We start from the raw sequence: 22,243 nt of genomic DNA, 5'->3' as shown, positions 1-22,243 counted from the left end.
GAGGACAGTGCCAGGCTCAAGGCTAAACTGTGACCCAAGTGCATCAAATCAGCCCATTTTATTTTTATTCCTTTAACTTGTTTATTTACTGATATACTTTGTGTATTTTACTCAAGTGACTACTGTGCATATATTTATTTTATCTATCTTTAAAATACACGAAAAACTATCAGTTGTATAGATAGCTAAGTTTATTTGGCCCCTTAACGACATTTGATTGGAGCATTTTCCCTACACCAACATGGATACAACACATGCACATTTCATTGTGTGTTGCTCATATTTAGCTGATGGCTTGAGGAGCAAAATAAAGTTATAAAGTGGTGGATAGGTTTTATTTTGAGACTGAAGTCTCAAAGTCACAATATTTTGGTTTACCTGCAAATGTTCTGTCATCATGTTTGCCTCTCCACGTTTTGGTGCCCCTTGTAAGGTGTGAGGATTGGTCCAAATACCGATGGTATTGGATCAACACTAGCACGATACTTGATTTTGATCCTCTAAGTTCACTATGAATTAATATATATTATTTTACTTATTTATTTTTTAAATAGTTTTATAGCTCATCTGCAACCCAGGTCTCTACAAAAAAGAAAGCATAAATTTGCAGTATCCCACCCCACCACTTTATTGGTGAAATAAGATTTAATGTCACCCCTGCACATTTCACACTTTTACAGCTTCGCTGCATCTCAGAAAAGTAAGTAAATGAGTACAGTTTTGTGCTATGTGCTATGCAGCACATCTCAAGACAAATATCACAAAGTGCTTCACAACAAAATACTAAAAACATGGAGTCCAAAAAAGTTACCTGCAAGCAACATTTTCAGCTCCTTTTTAAAAGAGACCACAGAACTCGGCTCAGTGGGAGAGAGTTTCAGAGTGTGTTGCAATAGCACTTTGTACAGAGTTTCAACATCTTTAACAGATTTTAGATTTCAGCCTAGTTTAAAATCAGATGGACACTTTTCAAAAGTGACAAGTATCAGCCAGTTGTACAACCAGTTTGTAATTCCAGTGAATCTTTTTAAAGTTTTTCCAGAAAAAATCATAAATCTTCAGAAAACTCAGAGCCTTTCTTGCCTTTTTTTAGCAAGTTGATTTAAAATGAAGATAAAAGTAGCCTCGCAGCAGTGTTTTTCACACACATCATCAAACAAGCTTTTATTAGAGTGTGAGTTCTTTAATCTATCACATTTAATGTGAGAAATGGAAGGGGGCTTTTATGCACACTTGGGTATATTTAATTTTATTTTACAAACATGTCCAAACTTCAAAATAATGAGGTCAGTAATCTCTGTGAGCCAAGAGTTCAGGCTTCAGACTGGCCAAACGCGTTTTGTTTTGTTTTGTTTTTCACTTTTAACTCTGTGTGACGTCAGTGAGAGCGGATATCCCTAATATGGTCATCTCAAGCATACACGCCTGACTGTGAGCACACAATCCCCACCTACCTGCTGTTTGCAAGGGGTAACCAATCAGAAGCAACTTGCCTTAAAGAGAGAGGGAAATAAGCTAAAATAGCTTCTTTAAGACAGTGGATGGTAGTAGTATTAGACATAAAATTATAATTTTGAGCTGTGAATCACAGAGCAACCTTAGAGTCCAAGAATTAAAAAAAAAAAATCAGAGATATGGCACTTTATTTTTTGTCCTGTCTCCTTCTGCTCTCTTTTCTTTCCCCTCCTCTTACCACCAACCAATCGCAGCAGATGGCTGCCCCTCCCTGAGCTTGGTTCATTATGAGGTTTCTTCCTGTTAAAAAGGAATTTTTCCTTCCCACTGTTGCTATGTGCTTGAGTCGTGTGATTGTTAGGGGTTCTTTCTAATATTGTAGGATTTATCTTACTATATAAAGCACCTTCAGGGAAATGTTGTTGTAATTAAGTCCAATATAAGTAAAACTGAATTGAATTATTAGGTGCTATTAAGCCTCCAAATGCCTTTTCTATCACTGATCTAAAACTGCAAGTAGAAAATATTTATGGTTAACTTACAGAGTGAACCACTGAATAGTATTTTATAAAATTAGATATAACTGGAGCCACAAAGCTTTTGTACTTATGACTCTGCAAACACATCATTTTAAAAGTCTACAATCAAGAGTTCATGAATGTAAATACAGAAGATCTTACAACAAGGTGCAGACAGCTGGTTACGCTAATGAATATGGGGCTAGATTAGACTTTGGCAGCAAGCATTTAAAGGCGCTTGCACAGTTCTGATGAACTTGTAGCAGAATGATGAGCAGAGACAAGTATGGAGGAGGAGAGAGACTGCTCATCATCCAAAGCATCTGTCAAACACAGTGGAGGCAGTGTTATCGCATGGCTGCAAAGGCAACCCAGGAGTTTCTCAAGGCCAAGCAGAAAAGCAAGGAAGGTCAAGCAGAACATCTCAGTGGATTCTAGACTTTATTCAACTATTAAGAACAATGTGCATCATCCAAACACTTAACGAACCTAAATGTGACAGATATAAAATTACGCATGCACATACCGCACTGCTGACACTTTTATTTATGATCTTGTTTGCATGTAGAATAGTATAATATTTGGTACTCTTAGTTTAGCGAAGGCAGGACTTTTGATCTTTGTTTGTTTGCTTTAAGTTTATGTTCAAAGCATTGCATGTTTCACCAGAATATAAAATAATTCAGTAAAAGTAAAGGTAAAGTAAAATAAACATTAAAAGGTTGTAGTTAGTAAACCGTTACAAATTTTGTCTGAACTTCTGTATATTTGTAAAGTTGAGTGTTAATGAAATCATTTATGATTGGAAACGAGTATTGATGTGTATTGTTGTGGCCGTTTTCTCTGCTCTGTTCCCTTTTGGAAGCTGAAATATTCCCCCGCAGAGAGCTCTTGTTTCTTTCTCGTCCCCTTAATAAGTCACATCCATTCTGTCTTAACAGTTGAAAATAATATCACATAAACAATGGCTGCTTACAGCAACACAGCTCAGCACTTAGTAATGTTAGCCGTTCATTGTGTTTGTGATTCACAAGTCAAAATGTCTGCTGTGAACCAGCTCTGTTTACCTGATAGGGTTTAAATTATATTAACCTTTATGCTGAGCCGCTCTGCTCTTTCATCACCACTGGAGAGCTGCAGAAACAGTGCAACATGGAAACTTGGGCACAAGTTTGCTCCCTGTTTCAGTTTCCTAATGATGAACATTTTATAAGAAGTCGAGCTGAATCCAAGTTGTTTCCTAGCAACAATACTCTGATGAGATGTTCTATAGTAACCATCATGATCTGTCTTTAGTGTTTTGTCTCCTATAGCTGAAACAGAAGCTGTTTCTGTAGTATGTTTTTTGCAAGATCTGACTTGACGTTTACTTGACAGTCTTCTAGAGCTAATGATTGCTCTGTTTCATAACACGTGTACATGCACGCACTGCAGAAAAGCTGAGAGAGTACAGAGCTCCTGCAGGACTAATTGGTGTTTAATTTTCTGTCTAAGACAAGCATGAGGTTTGGATAGAAACCCTGTGTAGTGTGTAGTGCAGCAGAGCGAGTCCACACATGAAGGTGTCAAAACTCTCCTTGTCTCGACAGGGAACAGGAAAGAGGGGCGTGCAGTGAAACGACTGTGAGAGGATCTCCAGAGCAGTAATTATATGTGGGTTCAGGTGACCGTCTTGGCTTTGGTTGATTCGTTTAACACTTTGTTGTGCTGGTTACCACCAGTAATTTTGTCTTAGGACTGTCTCTGGATTTAGTCCGATGAGTTTAACTGTTGTTTACAGGCAAGAGCTGCTTTCTGATCCAGCTCAAGACAAGAATTGTGCCTAGTGTAAACACAAAGTAGTGTTGCAGGAATTTAGTCAACATCAAGGTAGCAAAGAATAACTGAACTTGAGCCATATGCTGAATGTAAAATTTGAATCAGTGAATTATTACAAATAAATAAGAAAGATTTCTACATAATTTTTATGCATCCTGATAAAATTTGGGCTTTTGATGATTTCTTTGAGCTGCAAGTTTAACCCCCAGGGTGCTTTAGGGGTTCGGTTTGTAGGGTTTGATTACGGGTTTTGAGAAAACATTTGGACTTGCTCCACTGACAAAAGGCAGGAGACTGGAGACCAATTAACGGGGTTCAGCTGACAGCAGGAGGGAACAGAGAGAGAACAGATTATTACTGATCGGGGCATGGAGGTGAAGACAATCTGGCAACGTGTGCTGCACACGCCCACTTAATGTGGGGCTGCTGTCCAAGTGTGAGGAGAAGAATTGAGGTCTTTGACTCTGCCCTGAGGCAGACCTGCACTCCCGAGGAAAAAGTAAAAAGCAGTTTTAACAGCCCAGAGTATGCTACTATCACCTGCCACCATGCTTGACAGCTGTTCTTAGGTTTGAAAGCCTCACCTTTACTCCTCCAAGCATACCTTTTCTAACATCTGAAACTCCTTGTAAGCACTGTAAGCAGACTTGTGGGTAATTTTTGCAGAATGTTTTTCCCAAAGAAGAAAAACATGTGCATTAAAAAATTAATTATTGTCACTCAAATGCTGTCCTATCTTAACAATAACATTTGTCTTATTATTCTAAGCTGAGTGGCCACAAATCACTCATTTTACTCTGCAGCAGGCAGCAGTTTCTAATGAAGGTGCTCTGAAAACCCCACTGTAAAAACTCTGTTCAGCATCAGATAACAGACACAGCTGGTTGATGTAATGGAGCATGTCTGAAGAGCCTTAAAACAGAAATATGTGTGCATATTTAACTTAAGCCCAACTGAATGATGTTTTTGTCTTAAAAACAACACTCACACATCAAAATGCTTTCTCTATTATCTATTATCTTTTTCTATTAACTACACTGTGATCAACACAAGTTTTCTCCTATTTCTGTGTGACATGTTTCAGTACTTCATTGTACACTTTTTGCTGCAAACGTAATATGTTTTGACAAATATGAAATATTCTGAAATAACTGACTCATAAAAAAGCTGTTTTCAGTATTTTATATACATTCATCAGAACAGGTGGAAGACTGGAGCCTAGATATACATTAGAAAATTATACAGTATTCAATTCAAGGCTCTATAATAAATACATAAACACTCTGATTAGGGTTAAGACAATAGGAACATACCATCACCAGTTACTTTTAGGTACATTTGCTAATGACTGTCTTCATGGCATTCCTCAGAGATTTTGATCCACATTGACATGATGGCATCTCACAGTTTGTTAGCTATACATCCATCCAAGTGACTCGTGAGTATAGCAGCGTAATTAGATACACTGAAACCTGGAAATATATGTGTCCATTGAACATAATCATGTTATCTTAAACGTTCATTTGTTTCAACAGCTGCAGCTTTTGAGCTTCTTTGGAACCTAGTGTGTCGTACCTCCATATCATCATTATTATTATTATTAATATATGTCATTCTCAGTGTGTTTTCTTTATAAATATCAATGTCACTCATGTGCAAAATAAGCAAATTCGCAAAACAGTTAAGTCATGTCAAGTCTATGTGTTCACATTTTGGCTTCAGTGCCCTCAAGCTAAGGTTTAAGCTAAGGTTGTCAAGAAGCGCTGTGTGGAAGGCAGGAGCCAGACCCAAAATGCAGGCGCTCAGGCACAAGGTTTAAACACAAAGAACTCAGCTTTATTTGCTGGCAGGGGAAGTCATACAAAACTAAACTGGGGAAAATATGAACTACAACTTACAGAAAGGAACATGAGGAAACACACAGCTTGAGGGACAACACGACACTGACGCAGAGAAACACAGGGTTTAAATACACTGGGAAGTAACGAGGGGAATGAGACACAGAAGGAGAGCACAGCTGGGAGAAATCAGAACTGATGAGACAAGGAAGCAAAGCAGAACACATTCACATAAGACACAGACCTTCAAAGTAAAACAGGAAGTATAACACGGAGACGCGAACTTGACACGGTGGAGACAGCAACTAAGAAACACAGAGACTTACACGGAACAGAGGGGGCACAGAGAAACATGAAGGGCAGGGGATCAAAACTAGAAACCATAGAATAAATCACACGAGTACAAAATACAAAAATCACAAAGAACTAAAAACGCTGGTTCAGGAGACCCAGGATCCTGACAAAGGTAGTGCCAAATACACCACTTTAGTGTTGTTCTACACAGAGCACCACATGGATATCAATACGCACATGAAAATAGTTCTTGACAAAACTTAGATTGCAGTATAAATGGCTTGACTGCCTTGGACAGTGTAAGGGTTTTTGAAAAGTGCTTAGACACACTTGTTATGTGTTTTCAGAGCATAAAGAATAACTCAGACGAAGCTCGTGTTTAGCTGAGATTTCTGTGGGTGTGGCTTCACCGTGGGCGTGGTCACTGAAGGTCTAGGTATTGAGGCAGGACATCGTTCCAGAACTGCTGAGAGTCCTCAGCTTTCGCCCCCCCTGCAGCTCTCTGCCTGGTCCTCGGTGCTGGTTTGGGTGCTTCTTTCTGTTTGCTGCTTCTGTCTGGTGGCGGTTTCTGTCGCTTCTCTTTTTTTTTCTTTGCTAATTTTGCTTGGTCCTCCTCTTCCTCATTCTCCTCCTCCTCTTCTTCATTTTCATCTCCTTCTTCCTCTTCCTCAATTCCCTCTTCTTCTGCCTCCTCCTCCTCCTGGTTCTCATTTCCCTTTTCCTTATTCTCTTCATCCCTTTCTTCTTCATCACCCTCTTCCTCACTATCCTCATCTTCATCATCAGTTTCCTCATCATTACCTTTCATGTCTTTCCTTTTTCCTCTTAGCCTTGTCTGTTTTTGCTGTTCTACCTCTTCTTCCCCTTCCTCCTCACCTTCCCCCTCCTCCCCCTCCTCCTCCTCCCCTTCATCACTCTCTAACAGATTTTTTTTAGCAGGCTCCATGCTTTTATTTTTTCCTTTTGATTTCTCCTCTTCCTCACTTTCATTCTCTTCCTCAGCTTCTTCTTCTTCATCCCCTGTATCCTCCTTCTCTTCCTCAGCTTCTGTTTCTTCGTCCCCTGTATCCTCCTCCTTCTCTTCCTCTTCTTCCTCAGCTTCTATGTCTTCGTCCCCTGTATCCTCCTCCTCTTCTTCCTCTTCCTCTTCTGCAGACTCTTCCTCCTCCTCACTCTCTTCTTTGTCCTCATCCTCTCCATCTTCTGTCTCAGCTTCCCCATCACCTACGGACTCACTTTCTTCCCTTTCCTCACCTCCTTCTTCCTCTTCTTCTTCATCACTTTTTTCATCTTGGAGTTCCTCTTCATCAGCCTCGCTATCTTCTTCTTCCTCTCCCTTATCACTGTCTTGCTCTCCTTCACTCTTATCTGCCTCTTCATCTTCAACCGAGTCCTTCTCCTCATCCTCATTTTCTGTGGAGGCATCATTTTGTTCCTCAGTTTCGCCCTCTTCATCTTCATCATTTTCTTCTTCTTCAGTTTTGGCAGATTCTGCAGTGTCTCCTTCCTCTCCGTCCTCCTCCCCCTCTGACTCTCGGTTCGTGCTCTCATCGCTCTCTGATTCATCACCGCTTTTCTTCTCTTCATCCTCACTCTCCTTCTCTTTATCCTCTTTACTCTCTTCATCACTGGACTCTTCATTTTCACCTTCCTCCTCTTCCTCCTCAGCTCCTTCACTCCCATCAGAGTCACTCAATCCATCACTTGTCTTCTTACTGCTTTCTTCCTCTCCTTCAGTTTCAGCAGCATTAGTTTTATCACTTCCTTCATCTTCATCACTCCTGCTTGTTTTCTCGTCACCCTCTTCTTCCTCAGATACATTATCTTCCTCTCCCTCTCCCGTATTGCTCTCCTCTCCTGTTTCTTTGTCACTACTACTCTCACATTCTTCCCTTTTATCTTCACTGTCACTTCCACTCTCGACATCTTCATCTTCATTCTTTCCCCCATCCTCAGAATCCTCATCCTCTCCAGATGCCTTGTCGGATTTCTCCTCCACTTCTTTTTGTGAATCTTCCATGTGTTCACCCCTGATATGCTCAGACAGGCCCCCTTTCACTGCCTCCCCCTCTGATGGATCACAACTGCTGTCATCATTTTCTACTTCTTGGGATTCATTTACAGATTCCGATGGAACACCAGCTTGAGCATCTGTCTTCAGGCCATCCTCCGTTTCATTCGAGGAAGAAAAATGTGACAATGTGGAGCACAAGGACGGCTCCGTAACTGCACTCTGCTTCGTGAATTGTCTGACTTTACTGAGCGTTTTAGAGGGTGTCGAGGTGGCTTTGTCACTGTCAGACTGCACACTTGTCACTGCCTCACGAAGGACCTCAATAGCTGCACCTGCAATCCCAGCAACTGGAAGAAGTGACGCTGAATTACTGAGAATTTCTCCCCAATTTGTTTTTCCCCCATTCTTGCCCCAAGTGTCCTCTTCATCTGTTTCAGAAACACGGGAATCCATAACAACAGGCTTAGCGCCTCGCAGGGGTTTTGCAGCTCTAGGAGAATCCACCTCTGGGCTTTGAGGGGAAATTGGGTTACCTCTCACTTCTGTAGGTGTATCCTGCTGAGATGACGGCAGGCTGGAAGCTTCACTCTTTGGTTTAGCCTTCATCTTATTCTCAGAGTCAACATCCCCCTCACCTTTAACTCTGATTTCCTCTTCCTTGCCTCCTCCTCTTCGTTTTGTTTTTGCCCTCTGTTCAGCACCGGATTCCTTTGCCGTCTTTTTGTCCTTTATTTTTGACAATTTCTGCTCATCCACAGTTCCACCTTTCATCTTCAGAGTGGCGTCTTTGGCACAATTTAACTCATTTTCCTCACACTTTTCTTTGCTTTCACCTTCAATGAGGGGATTTTCTGCACATTTACTTTGATCCTTGACTGGTGTTGGTTTAAGCTCTTGCAATTTTCCCTTAACTTGCAATGGTGTTTTTCTGGAGACAGATTTCTTGGTTTCAGCCTTAAAAGGTGTTGTGTTTTCTTCCTGTGCTGCTGGCGATTTAGCATCCACTCCTGGTACAGATTTAACCTTGTGCTGATCTTTTGTTAGAGTCGATTTGACTCGCCGTGTCCCCCGACTCGCCACTTCAACAGGTTTGACGTCATCACTTCCCCTCTGAGTTGCTTCATTTTCCTTTACGGCATTTTCTGTGGATGCTAGACTGGCTGCTTGATTCACTTTACTGACCTTGATAGAAGGAGATTTCGGATCTAAAGATGATGATTTCTTTGTCTCCTTTTTTGGGGTCCTTGTCAAGCCTTTCTTCAGAGAGCTGTTATCCTCTTCATTCGGTTCATTACTTTCTCTCAAATCCTCAGTTTTCCTCGTCTTGTGCTTCACTTCAGTCACTCTCTCCTGTGCATCTGTCAGCGTCTGTTGTGTTTTTGTGCTATGCTCTGACGGTTTCCTCTTATCTTGCTGTGATGATTTAAAATGCGGGAGCTGCTTTTGAGCTTGCCTGTTTTCTGAAGGTTTGATGTTGCTGGACTCCTTGGTGATGTTCTCTTTGCTGTTTGAAGTCACTTTGTGATTTTTCTTTGTGCTCTTCAGAGGAGACACTTCTGTCTTCAAGGTGCTGGGGCCCTTCATAAGCTCTGTTGGCAAAACCTTAGGGGAGTTTCGGTCGGTCTTCTCGTTAGTCTGGATCTGTTGTGCAAATGGTTCTTCTTCCTTTACTGCATGTCTAAAAGCTCTGCCCTTTTTCTTTCCCTGTAACAAATCACATAAGGATTCAGAAAGATATAATACGAAAAAGAAAAGTAGATTAAAGAAGGAAAGCTGCACAAGCGGAGCGGCCGTCAGTATAACTGCATATGTAATTTGTTCAATGTTTTATGTGTTTTTAATGCTTTAAATATCATCTTACCTACCTACTGTACTTGCACCCTACTATTATAGACTACTAGAGGTATATTTCAGTGGTTTTCAAAGTGTAAATAGAATGTCAGGGCAGACTCGTATAATTAGTTGCACTGAAGACTTTAGTAGGTGTGCACGAATAATTAGTGTCAGCAGTTTGGTGAAATATATTCCCCTTCTCTTCCCGAGTTATGGCACTGACAAAAAGTGAATGAAAAAAAGTGTTTCTGCTGAAAATTATGATGTCACAGTGAACCCGCCTTTTGACCACCAATGACTGTAAAAGTTCTGTTAAATCTCAACGATTTCAATGTCAATTCATGCTAAATTACACATATATAGATTTCATTTGTAATACCAAGAATCAAGCATAACACCACAAAGTCAAGCTCGGATACAGTCCCAGTGGATTACCTGATGCCAGCATAAATCCACTGTCTGTGATGTCTTAGCTGAAACTTTTCTACATATTGAAGTAGAAAATCTTTCACAGGGTGTCACTGAGGTGCTATTTAATCACACAGCAGCCAGTCTGCCATTGTGAGGTGTTTAAAAACAAGTTCAGCACCTCATAAACCTTCTCTCCAAAATTGATTGTTTTCATTAAATACCTATGTATAATACAATATTTTATTCTCTTGATTACTGATTATTTTAGAAAACATACTGGCAGGGATAGCTCAGTAGGTAGAGTGGTGGTTCGACTCCACTGAACGGCTACCCTGAGGTACCCCTGAGCAAGGTACCGTCCCTACACACTGCTCCCCGGGCGCTACACTGGTGGCTGCCCACTGCTTCACTGGGTGAATGGGTTAAATGCAGAGGAACTATTTCCCTATGGGGACTAACACGCACACTTTACACTTTTACACTGTCTCAGACTGACGCTGAAAAACTAGTTCTAGGCGGGACTACTGTAATTCGTTATAATCAGGATGTTGTAAAAACTTCCTAAAAGGCCTTCGGTTAATCTAAAATGGTGCAGCAAGAGTACTGACAGGGACTAGAAAGCAACAGCATATCTCTCCTATTCTGGCTTCTCTTCATCTGGCTGCCTGTTAAATGCTGGATCGAATTTAAAATCTTTCTCCATGCATACAAGGTGTTGAATAATAAGGCCCCATCTTATCTTAATGACCTTATAGCACTGCATCACCCCAGCACAGTACTGCACTGCCAGACTGCAGATTTACTTATGGTTCCTAAAGTATTTAAAAGTATAATGGGAAGCAGAGCCATCAGCTTTCAGGCCTCTCTTCTGTGGAACCAGCTTCCAGTTTGAATTCGGGAGACAGACACTATCTCTACTTTTAAGATTAGGCTTAAAACTTTCGTCTTTGATAAAGCATATATTTAGGGCTGGATCAGGTCACCGTGAATCCTCCCTTGGTTATGCTGCAATAGGTTTAGGCTGCTGGGGAATTCCCATGATGCATTGAGTTTCTCTTTTTCAGCCACCTTTCTCACCCACTATGCGTTTATACACTTCTCTGCAATCATTAGTTATTAGTCATCTCTGGAACTCTGCCACTGCGCGTCTTTGTACCATCTTTCTCCCCTCACCTCCAACCGGTAGCAGCAGATGCCAGTCCCTCCCTGAGCCTGGCTCTGCTGGAGGTTTCTTCCTGTTAAAAGGGAGTTTCTCCTTCCCACTGTCACCAAAAAGCTTGCTCATAGGGGGTCATATGATATGTTTTCTCTGTTTTCTCTGTGTTATTGTAGGGTCTTTACCTTACAATATAAAACACCTTGAGGCAACTGTTGTTGTGATTTAGCATGATATAAATAAAATTGAAATTTCTCTCACACTTAAAACCCACACATGTGAGGACACACATACAGTACTGTGCAAACACAAATACACAAATTTACCCCTGCAGTGAGGACAGGATTGCTGGGGGGGGGCACCACATGTTGCAGTAACCCATAGCACACAGCAAAGTAGGAGACTCTTTCTCAACTTGCTTCATCACTGGTTGTGGAAACACTGATGAGATGTGGCAAGATTCCTGAGAACTTTTCCAAAGCACTGCATGTGTGTGTGTGTGTGTATCCGTGTGTGTGTTTGTGCATCTAGGGGCTGGAGCCCAAACAAATTTGTGTATCAGCAGAAGCTGTCCAAATATCTGAAACTGGCTGATGAAGATTCATTAGAGATATTCAATTTTAGATTTTTCTTCATTGTTTTACCAAGTGGAAAATTTCTTTACACACACACACACACACACACACACACACACACACACACACACACACACACACACACACACACACACACACACACACTTGCAAGAACACACACACATACAGTATACACAGCACGTATGCTGATGTATGCACATTTCCTGGAAAAAGTCAGAGTGTTCTACGTTGCTGCTTCCTGCCCTGCAGTGCATTTAATCCAAACCAGAGAGAAGAAGCCAGAAGAGGAAAATAACAGTCGTCTCACTCTACATTTAAGACTCTGTGGACTATACTGTATTTATCTGCTCTATCTAAGAGAAACCATCGCATAATGAGCCATCAAAAATGTCTTCTCTCACCATATATGGTGAAAAGACTTCTTTCTCCTCCACTTCTTCAGTGATTATTTGTCTCTTAACATTTCCTGAAATAACAGACAAAATTAGGTTAAACAGCTTAAACCCGCTCAAGCATCAGCTAAAAGCTGGCTATAACATTTATTGCCACTTGTTGAAACCATAGAATTCAAGTACCTGTTTGTGTTGGGGCAGAATGTTCTTCCTCCTTTAGATTTTTAATGAAAACATTACTGGGGGGTCTAGTCGGGGTGTAGGGCTCTTTAGGTGGCACAGGAGATGAGAATTTGTTACTTAGAGGCTTCTTAGTGGCTGCTGCTCGGTTTAGTCTAGGCTTTGCAGTCATTTTAGTAGCTACAGGACTGCTGGGGTTTAATTTTGTTATAGACTTTGGTAAAAGCAAAGGAGAGGGCACCTTTTTGCATTTAGACTTAGAAGAAGCAGACGTGGATGCTTTACTTTGAAGCGTGAATGATGATTGTGAATGTGGGGTTGATGCCTTAGAGGATAACAGTGGACTCTGAGGGGATATGGATCGAGATCTGGGGGAGAGAAGTGGGCTTCCTGTCACCTCTGATTTTGGTTTAGGGGATGATGAAGGGGTAGTAGCATCATTTGAAAGGGTTTTCAGAGTTAGGGAATTTCTGGATCTTTGCCGAGATGTGTTGAGAAAGTCAGAGTTAAGCCGTGGGAGGCTCTGAAACTTATCCCCAAACAACTCCACAGAACGAACCTGAAAAATAGGAAACGAGATTCTCGAGTTTAAGTTTGGAAATGTATCTATGGAGCGTCAGCAACCAGTGGCAGATTTGCAGTGTGGTGCAACACTGCCCCCTATTGATATAATACAGGTCATACAAGTTTTCCAAGGGGTTCTGCAAGCATGGGTTTCAAATGTTTAACGTTTTATTATCGCATAAAATACACTTAAATACCTGTTTCATGACTGCACAGGTCAAATAAAAAATAAAAGAAAAAAAATCAATTCCACCCCAACCCCTTTACTGATTTCTTTTTTCAACATGCCTGCATGTTTATCACACTCAGGTCCTCAAATAAAATTTAATATTAGACAAAGATAACCTGACTAATTACAAAATGCACTTTTTAAATTCATTAAGGAAAAAAGGTATCTAAACATGCCTGGCCCTGTGTGAAAAAGTAATCTGCACCCTTGTTGAATCATGAATTAACTGTGGTCAACCACATTTTTTTGGAAGTCTGATCCATCCATTGGAGAGCACCAAGGAGAAAACCACTGCTGATCTAAAACAACACAAAGGTTCGTCTCACTTTTGCCAAAAAACATCTTGAGAACCAGGGGACATGGGAGAAAAAAAAATTAAGACTGACTTTTGCGAGATCTCGCAAAACAAACTCGGGATCTCGCAAAACAAACTCGGGACTCGCAAAAGTTTTAGCCGCATTCTTAACCTCCCGTTAACGGGAGGTCGAGACCTACTACAGCCGGGTGGAACACCGCTTTCCCAGCACATCGTGCCTCGACCTCCCGGTTGGCTTCGAGCCGGCGTCCGAAGAATGCGGCTAAAACTTTTGTGAGATCTCGCAAAAGTCCGTCTTAATTTTTTTTTCTCCCATGTCCCCTGCGGGGCTCCGTAGAAATCCAATGGAGATCCAAAATGCTAGAAAAAAACCCTCCAATGTGGCTGAATAAAAAAAAAATCCTGTAGAGTGGGCTAAAATCCCTCTGCAGAGATGTAAGACTTATTGCCAGTTATCACAAATACGTGAATGCAGTTCTTGCTGCCCAAGTGTGGCACAACCAGTTCTTAGGTTTAGGGGGCGATCATTTTTTCATTCAGGGCCAAATAGATTTGGGTAACTTATTTCCATGAATTAAACTATAACATAAAAAACAATTATTGTAGGGTCTACCTTACAATATAAAGCTCCTTGAGGCAACTGTTGATGTGATTTGGCGCTGTATAAATAAAATTGAATTGAATTAAGTGTTTTAAAAATGAGCAGTAAGTTGAAGGGTCTCACTCTGTCTCGGTGGCGTGCCCGGGCTGAGAGGGCTGAGAGTGGTGATGGTGGAGTTGGACTGATGAACTTGTTTTTAAAGATGATTTTGGTAAAACTTGACTCCAGAAAGTAGTCTGCGATTAAGACATCCTTCTCTGGCACCGCTTCTTGGCTCTCTGCTGGCCTGGGTGTAGCCACGACCAGCATGTGGTGACCACCGCACGACACCTGACGGGGAGAGAGGACACAAGAAAACATCTTTGTTACATTTAGCTGATTAACTCTCAGTCTGCTCTTCACTCATTTACCTGCTGACATACAGGATATTACTCCCTCAAGGCTACAGCAAGATTGTTTTCGAGATTACGTTTGCCTTACTTTGAGAGAAGTTTACCTCTGATGTATCTAAGAATACTGCTCCCTATGAACAATCAGCTGCCAAATAGGAGAAAGCCTGCAGATGCAAAGAAAGGCGATATGATGTGACACTACACGATCCATTCAGAGCTCATTACTCATTAAAAGGCTGATCTCTGAAAGTATCCAGGTGCTGGCTGTGAGCACAGCTTCAGCTGCTCTTCCTGGGGTGATTGGTGAAGAATATTCTGTTATCGATCACTGATGGTGCTGTGGATACATCCTGCTGTAGTAGGCTTCCTGTTACAAGCTGTGGTGCCTCTCATATATTTTATGGCCTTTTTGGAGGGAGTTGACTGATTATGAAGATTACTTTTAAAGCCCTTCACATCACCTTCACTTACTGACTGAACAGCGTATTGAAGAAAACGTGTGCAGAGTGTCGGGCTGAACTGGTTGATGAAGTTTTCCTCCCCTAACCCGAGTTTTCCATGACGACCATCACCAAACGTGTACAGCAGCCCGCTGTCTGTGGAGCAGGGGGAGGATAAATGCATCAAACACAGACTGAAGGTTTTCTATCCTGGCTGAAGTCGTTTTGCTTTTAACACATTTTATAAACAACAAAATCCTTGATTTTTATTTAATTCCCTTTTTAAATGCACATAGGAATGAAAAGTTTGAATACTGAATATTGGTTTTTAGTACATTGTTTGGCTGAAATTAGATTTATCATTTAGTTAACTGACAAAACTTGGATTTATCTACCCCCTCGAAAACTGACTCACATGTGGTGATAATCAACTGAATACCTCTAGAGGCAGACAACATCTGAGAAAGTTTATGAAATTAGTCACTTTAGCAAATTCTAGAGAAAGCTTGTGAGTTGCTGAACTTGCATTTGAACACCTCACAGTGGCAGACTGGCTGCTGTGTGATTAAACAGCACCTCAGTGACATGTTTATGCTGGATGGGGAAAAAAGAGATTCCACTTCGTCTTCATCATCAGTTAATTTGTTTTATTTACCTCACTAATGGTACTTTTAACCTGATTACAGGTTTGTTGCTGTGTGTTTAATTATGCGTGGTACACAAGTCATATGTCCTAAAGAAGTTTGTTTCTTGAACTTATCACAGAAAAACTTTTTTAAATAATTCCTTCCTTAAAGCTTGTAGATATATTATATTCCATTAAAACAGTTATTATTGGCCTTTATATGCTTTCATATATAAAACATGCATGGACATCTAAAAAGGTGAATGGGAAATGCTACTTTTAAAGTCACAATGACCTTCAAAGATGGCTTACCTGTGACCACAGCTGTGTGGTTCTCTCCACACGCGATGTGTCTGACCTTGCTGTTACAAAAGTGCTGCAGCGCTTTTGGCAAATGAACCTCAAACAGAAATGTTCCGTGGCCCAGCTGACCGTACTGACCTCTGCCGAATGTGTACACGTTCTTCTCTGGCACAGCAAAGCAGACAGAGGGAAAGAACCCTTTTGATTCAAAGCGATGTATAGTACATTTACTCAACTACTGTACAAGAGCACTATTCTCAGGGGAATTTATTTTGATGTTCTTCTTCATTGTGTCTGTGCTACATTTGAGCTGAGATCACTTATTCTGTCCCTTAAAGTGTCTAACATAATCAAACAAGTTGAGTTCTGTGGCAGATTTTAAAGAAGGAAACACGATGTGATCACCACATGTGTTTTACAGTTAAAATCAGCCCTACTTTGATCAGCTGACATTAAATGTTGCATACATATTAATGCATACAGTAAAAGCGATAGTATTTTCTCCTTATTTTTTCCCACAATAATGTGAAAATCATTATCAGGCACACTGATACTTTTGCTTAAGTTAAAGACCTGAATACCTTTTCCATCGCTGTTTAACCAGCTCCTTTCACAGATGTTTTATGCTTTTCTTTAAAAATAACAAATTGTTAGTATACCTGTGAGGACCACTGTGTGCTCTCCTCCACAGCACACTCGGGTGACATGACCCAGGACTCCCTGCACCTGCTGAGGAATTCTGTGATTGGCCAGCTGCTCCTCCTGAAGACCGAGTCTTCCATTCGCACTCTCACCAAACGTGTAGAGACGACCATAAACTGGGACAAATCCAACACAATAAATGACACAAGTATTGAAGACTGGTTCATTTAACATTGGACCTACTGCAGTGATGCATGTGGCTGGACTGCGTTGTACCTGTCACAAAAGCTGAGTGCTTATACCCACAGGACACCCATATGACTGCTTCTCCAACGTGGACCTCTCTGGGTTCTGCAGCAAATCCCTCGTCCCCAAAAGAAATCTGACCCACAGAGTTGTCCCCCCACATGAACAGCCTCCCATCCTCTACCAACACACATACGTACATACACTTTACATATGCCCAGATCATCTTTTCTAGCAGAGAAACTTATTATATCGTCATTGTTCAAACCTGTTAAGGCGGCTGAGGTGTTGCATCCTGCAGAAAGCATTTTGATTGGTGCCCAGTCGCAGAAGGGGCGGAGCAGGTGAAAGTATGTAGACTTGTCACAATGGCCTAAACCCAGCTGCCCGTCCTGGTTGCTACCTGCACTGTATACACTGCCATGAACTAAATATACAAGTATACTAATTTTGAGGACAACAGTGTTCATGGAAACATCTCTCACGTGTAATTAAATATTTGTTTATTGTCTCACATGTGCAAACAATTGTGTGGTCTCTCCCACAAGCTGCAAGCTTCACCTTCTCAGACTTCAAGGCTGGAAAGGAAATGCAGTAATTATAGTGAGTAAAATGGCTTCAAAATACCACAATTATCTTCTTGTTAATGGACTAACAAATTCTGGTTCTGGTCATTAGTTAACAATTAAAAATAATTCAAATTTATCACACATTTTCTCAACTTTCTGCCTTTTTTGTCTCACATTTTTTTGTCTTTTATGTGATTAGAATCACAATACCAGAGGAAACTATGTGGTCACAATTGCTCCAAGACAGTAAGAACAGTAACAATACAACACAACTGGTTACATACAAGTAATATATAAGTTACAAAATATAACAAAATAGCTTGAATAGATACAAATAGCTCTAATTATAAAGATCCCAGTATATATAACTGTATTGCACTGTACTCTATATTTTGGGGCTTAGATTAACAAAATAAGTCATGTGGGCTTATTTTTTTTATGCTTTACACAAAAAATAACTAGTTTGATGCAATATGACCCAGCCACGGTGAAAAATACTAACCTTTCACAGAGGTTGGTTTCCTGGTACTAGGCTTAATTCTCAACCCCAGCTGGCCCCATGTGTTGCCACCAAACATCAGCAACCTCCCATTTTCTGTAACGCCATTGCAGGCACAAAAAGAATGTTATTAGTGAACAATGTCAGCTTTCATTACTAAAATATACATACAGTGTACCTGTGATAACAGCAGAGTGCTCTCCGCCACATGACGTTTTCTTTGGATGGTCATTCTTCAGCCAGAACTTGCTGGGAACATTATTAGCAAAGCTGGTCCTTCCAAATGTGAAAATTGCTCCTGTTTCTGGTAACAGATGGACAAATACAGAGCTGTGCAAAGGTCTTCAGCGACCTCTCTTTTTTGTAATATATATTTTGCTATGAAAATGGGAAAGAGGTGCAGTTATCTATTGAAACATGCAAACATACATGGAAATACACCATTATAAGGCAAAAAACAAGTCTGTGTAATTCTTACAAGCTTGGAAGTTGATATTAGACCACCTTTATTCTTAAACACAGTCTGAACTCTCACAGCCCCAAACCATGACACAGGGTTCACACAGGGTTTTACAGATGGTTGTACCTCTTTCCTGACCTCCTCTGTATTTTGGCAATTATTTGAACGAAAAATTTCATATTTGGATTCATCACTGCATAAGAGCTGCTGCCAGACCAGTTATTTTGCAATTTGACCTCAGCCTTTTCTCCTGGTTTCACTTCTTTAATAATGGCTTCTTGACAGCCACCCTTCCACTGAGAATATTTTTGATGAGACTTCAGTGAACAGTAAATGGATCAGCTGAAGGGCAGATGCATCTCTCAGTTCCTGTGTCAGGTCTTTGCTGGATTTCTCAAGGACATGATTTTCAGATACTGCTTATCTTCTGTAGATGGTTATTAAGCCTGCTACCTTCTTTTATCTTACAACTGTAAAGTTTCCTCAAATTTTTAAGAACACACTGCACACCATGATAAGATCTTTTTTAGGTTTTTGACAAATAGCTCTTTAGGAATCATCTTGTGGTTGCAACAATACTGTTTCATGCCTATCAAATATGTTTTCTTTGACATTTTTTATATGATTTAAGGTGCCAAAGAAATGGGAACAAATTGTGTTTTATGACAAGCTGTTAAATTAGGTGTCTTTTTAATGCTTGTGTTTCATAAGTCAGTGTTAACTGGCTTAACAACAATAACAAACAAACAAATAAAAATTAAAATATCCCCCTGAAAACGGTCAGGCATAGAGACTGGACTGAAAATAAATGAAACAGCAGCCAGTGTCCTAAAGAGAACTATTGCTTAAAGAAATGGTTTTAGGTGAGAAGCGGTTCAAGAATTTTGCACATTGCTGTCTGTGATTCATCTCTAGAAAGCCCAGGGACAGAAAGTTTAAGTACTTCCCGAACTTAACACCCACTAAATCCCAGCCAAGCCTGCTGTCAGAGCTCAAGCCATTTAAGTATCAGCAGGCTGACAGAAATAGAAACATGCTATCCGTGAGCAAAATGGAGCCTGTGTTAGGTATGATTAGGTGTGCATGAAGCCGAGGGCTTTATAATATGTAGCAAGGCTCACCTGGTATGTCGACATCGGTCTGCCCGGTCATCTTCACTGCTGGCTGTCTCCCTCACACCTCATCACCCTGCGGCTCCCTGCTGATTAGGTAGATCAAACCCAGGAGGACAGGTGAGAGAGAGGGGGAAAGAGAGAGAGAGGCAGGAAGAGGCTTAGCCACAGGAAGATGCTGCATTACGGTCATTTTATTTTATTATATATTATTGTTCCCCCCAAAAAATATTCCCTGCTTCCCCAACAAGAAACTTTGGGTAACCAAAGACATTAAAGCTGTACTGAACAAGAAAAAGACAGCTTTTAGAAACAGGGACAAAGAACAGTTGAAACTGGTGCAGAAGGAGCTTAAAGCCAAGATTGCTGAGGGAAAGGAGTCTTACAGAAGGAAGCTGGAAAGCAAACTCCAAGAAAACAACAGCAGGGAGGTGTGGAAGGGAATGTGGACCATTACTGGCCAGAGACAAAAGAAAGGTGTGGGAATAGATGGAGACGTTGAATGTGCAAACAAACTAAATCTGCCTGCGTCTTCTGTCTCCACTCCCAGCTCTTCCGATCTTCTCCATTTTCCTCCCCCCTGTCTTGCCCCCTCAGCCTGTCTCTCTTTGTCCCTCTCAGCAGATGAAATCACAAGGGAACTGGGCAGACTCCATTCCAGTAAAGCTGCTGGCCCTGATGGTGTGTGTCCCAGAGCCCTCGGGTGCTGGGCTGCCCAGCTGTCTGGAGTTCCAATTCAAATTTCAAAATCAAATTTTATTTGTCACACACACAACCATACACAGTATGACATGAGGTGAAATGCTTATTGCTGTGCAATGCCCGACCATTAAATTATAGAATTGACAGTAATATTTACAGATTACTACAAAAAATTACAGCTTTAATTTAGAAATTTACAGTAAGACGTGCAAATAACAGTTTATGTAAGAAATTATTAATAAAAAGAAATTATAAATTATAAGAAGCGTGCAAAAGGAAAAACCAGAGTGCGTGTGGAGATGTGAGGTGTGTGAAAGAGTCCAGTATCTTATGTAGTTCATATGTATAATCCACAGATTAAAACAGTTGTTTGGCTAAAAATTGTCGAATTTTTTCCAGGTTCCTGGAAAAATGGAACACGAGTTTTAAAGACAAGGTAGCCAGGGAAGCCAGAGACCTTAAAGAGACTTGTCTTCTAAAAAGATTGCTGAAATCGGCCTTGAACAAAGGAAGGGATTATGCTGATGAGCCAGGTAGTGTCCCAAGGTAACATTTTATTAATGTAGTGATTTTAGTTTTCATTTTTAAAAGTTATTTAAAAAGCAGTAGTGTGCATAATGTGTGTATGGATCACTTCTTTTCTGCTCATACCCTCAACCAGACATGGCTTCTCTTCTTGTTTCGCTGCATCTTCTCACGCCACAACCAGCTGGAAGGAAACGTCCTAAGAAGATGAGTGTTGGATCCAGTTCCACATACTGTGGTTCATGGAACACCTTTTCTTAACCTAAGGGGCTTATAAAGTTATGCTTTTTATTGTGTTTCAGTCCTACCAGAGCCTTGAGGATCACCTCATGAATAATGAAGGAAACCCCCAGCCATATCTCCTGGCCACAGGGACTTAGAAAGCACAGGTTTTCAGCTTCTACATTGTCTACGATCGGAAGCTTCTTCCATGTCAGTCATGCACATCACTGCGTGCATTTGATGAGCTGTTCAAGTGTCACTTCGTTGACGTGTGAAATATGAAGACACTGTGTCCAGCCTGCACACATTTTTGCAGACCTCTGTGTACAATATTGATGTAGGCACAACAGCGGGAATTCATTCATCTCATCTCATCCCAGAAGATGATTTGCACTGGCATTTGTTGCACATTCTAAACATCGTTTTCCCAATCTCTATCACTGAAGGAATGACTGTGTATTTAAAGCACCTGATTATTGTACACCATAGACTCTTTAGAGAACTATACCCATCAAGCAACTTAATTCCAAAACATCATTTCATGGTCCACTATCCGAGGTGCGTTCGAAAGATTGGTCCTCTCATTCATATCTGGACCATGAGATTTGAAGCCAAACACAAATTTTTCAAAGACTGTATTAAGAACCTTAAGAATTTGACTGCACCACTTGCAAGGAAACATCAATTTGCATTAGCTTATCATTGGGAATGTATGAGTTTAAAAGCAGTTGAGTCTGGTCCAGCTAAAATGTGTTTGAAGAATACTCAGAAATTATATCTCCATATCTTCATGTTGATTTAGACCACTGTCAAACTCACACACTGGGTAATGTGTATTGGTGTTGAATATATTGTTGGGCTTTTTGTTTGCACAGGTGTAACATGGTAGACTAATGTGCCTGGATTAATTCATCTCCATATTATTGTGTGAAGCTGCACTGGGTTGGGAGTGGTTGTGTGTGTCACATTTACAGTGAGCCAATGGCTATAATGGAGTTGGACTAATTAGAGGCAGGTGTAATTGATTGCACTGATACATTGGTCTACTTATAGCCCACACTACAAACACTGCTGTGTTAGTTTGTCTCTCTGTGCAGGTATGTAATGTGCTGAAACCTGTTCTGTTTGGGATGGATGGGTTGTGTGCTGTGAATTATATAGTGAAGGTGCTATTTTGTCTCTCTGTATAGGCCAGTGCCTATTATATGCCACAGCCTAAAGGCAGCCGAGTTGCAGAGGCCGGAGTGACCACTGGCTATCTATTTACAGGGTGGTAGGTCTCATAGGACAA

General features: G+C 40.8%; 1 protein-coding gene across 1 annotated transcript; it reads right to left on the bottom strand.

Moving 5' to 3' along the window:
* Positions 1 to 4,958: 4,958 nt before the first annotated feature.
* On the bottom strand, positions 4,959 to 19,644 carry rpgra (retinitis pigmentosa GTPase regulator a). The gene is made up of 13 exons (XM_026145638.2): positions 19,513 to 19,644; positions 18,110 to 18,235; positions 17,935 to 18,027; positions 17,379 to 17,441; positions 17,132 to 17,290; positions 16,894 to 17,043; positions 16,635 to 16,793; positions 15,985 to 16,140; positions 15,079 to 15,203; positions 14,339 to 14,545; positions 12,509 to 13,064; positions 12,335 to 12,399; positions 4,959 to 9,641 (listed from the first exon to the last, which is right to left on the bottom strand). Exons 1-13 carry the CDS (start codon positions 19,541 to 19,543, stop codon positions 6,345 to 6,347), a joined length of 5,187 nt encoding a protein of 1,728 aa, XP_026001423.2. The 5' UTR covers positions 19,544 to 19,644; the 3' UTR covers positions 4,959 to 6,344.
* Positions 19,645 to 22,243: the final 2,599 nt, after the last annotated feature.

Source organism: Astatotilapia calliptera, chromosome 16 (assembly GCF_964374335.1).
Source record: "Astatotilapia calliptera chromosome 16, fAstCal68.1, whole genome shotgun sequence".
Lineage (NCBI taxonomy): Eukaryota > Metazoa > Chordata > Actinopteri > Cichliformes > Cichlidae > Astatotilapia > Astatotilapia calliptera.
This window is presented reverse-complemented; position numbering and strand designations above follow the sequence as displayed.

Coding starts and splice junctions, on each gene's coding strand:
- rpgra (XM_026145638.2), bottom strand. CDS start 19,543: ATGACCGGGCAGACCGATGTCGACATACCAG. Junction 17,442..17,934: donor GAAACCAACCTCTGTGAAAG/GTTAGTATTTTT, acceptor TTTCCTTTCCAG/CCTTGAAGTCTGAGAAGGTG. Junction 16,141..16,634: donor GCACACAGTGGTCCTCACAG/GTATACTAACAA, acceptor TTGCTGTGCCAG/AGAAGAACGTGTACACATTC.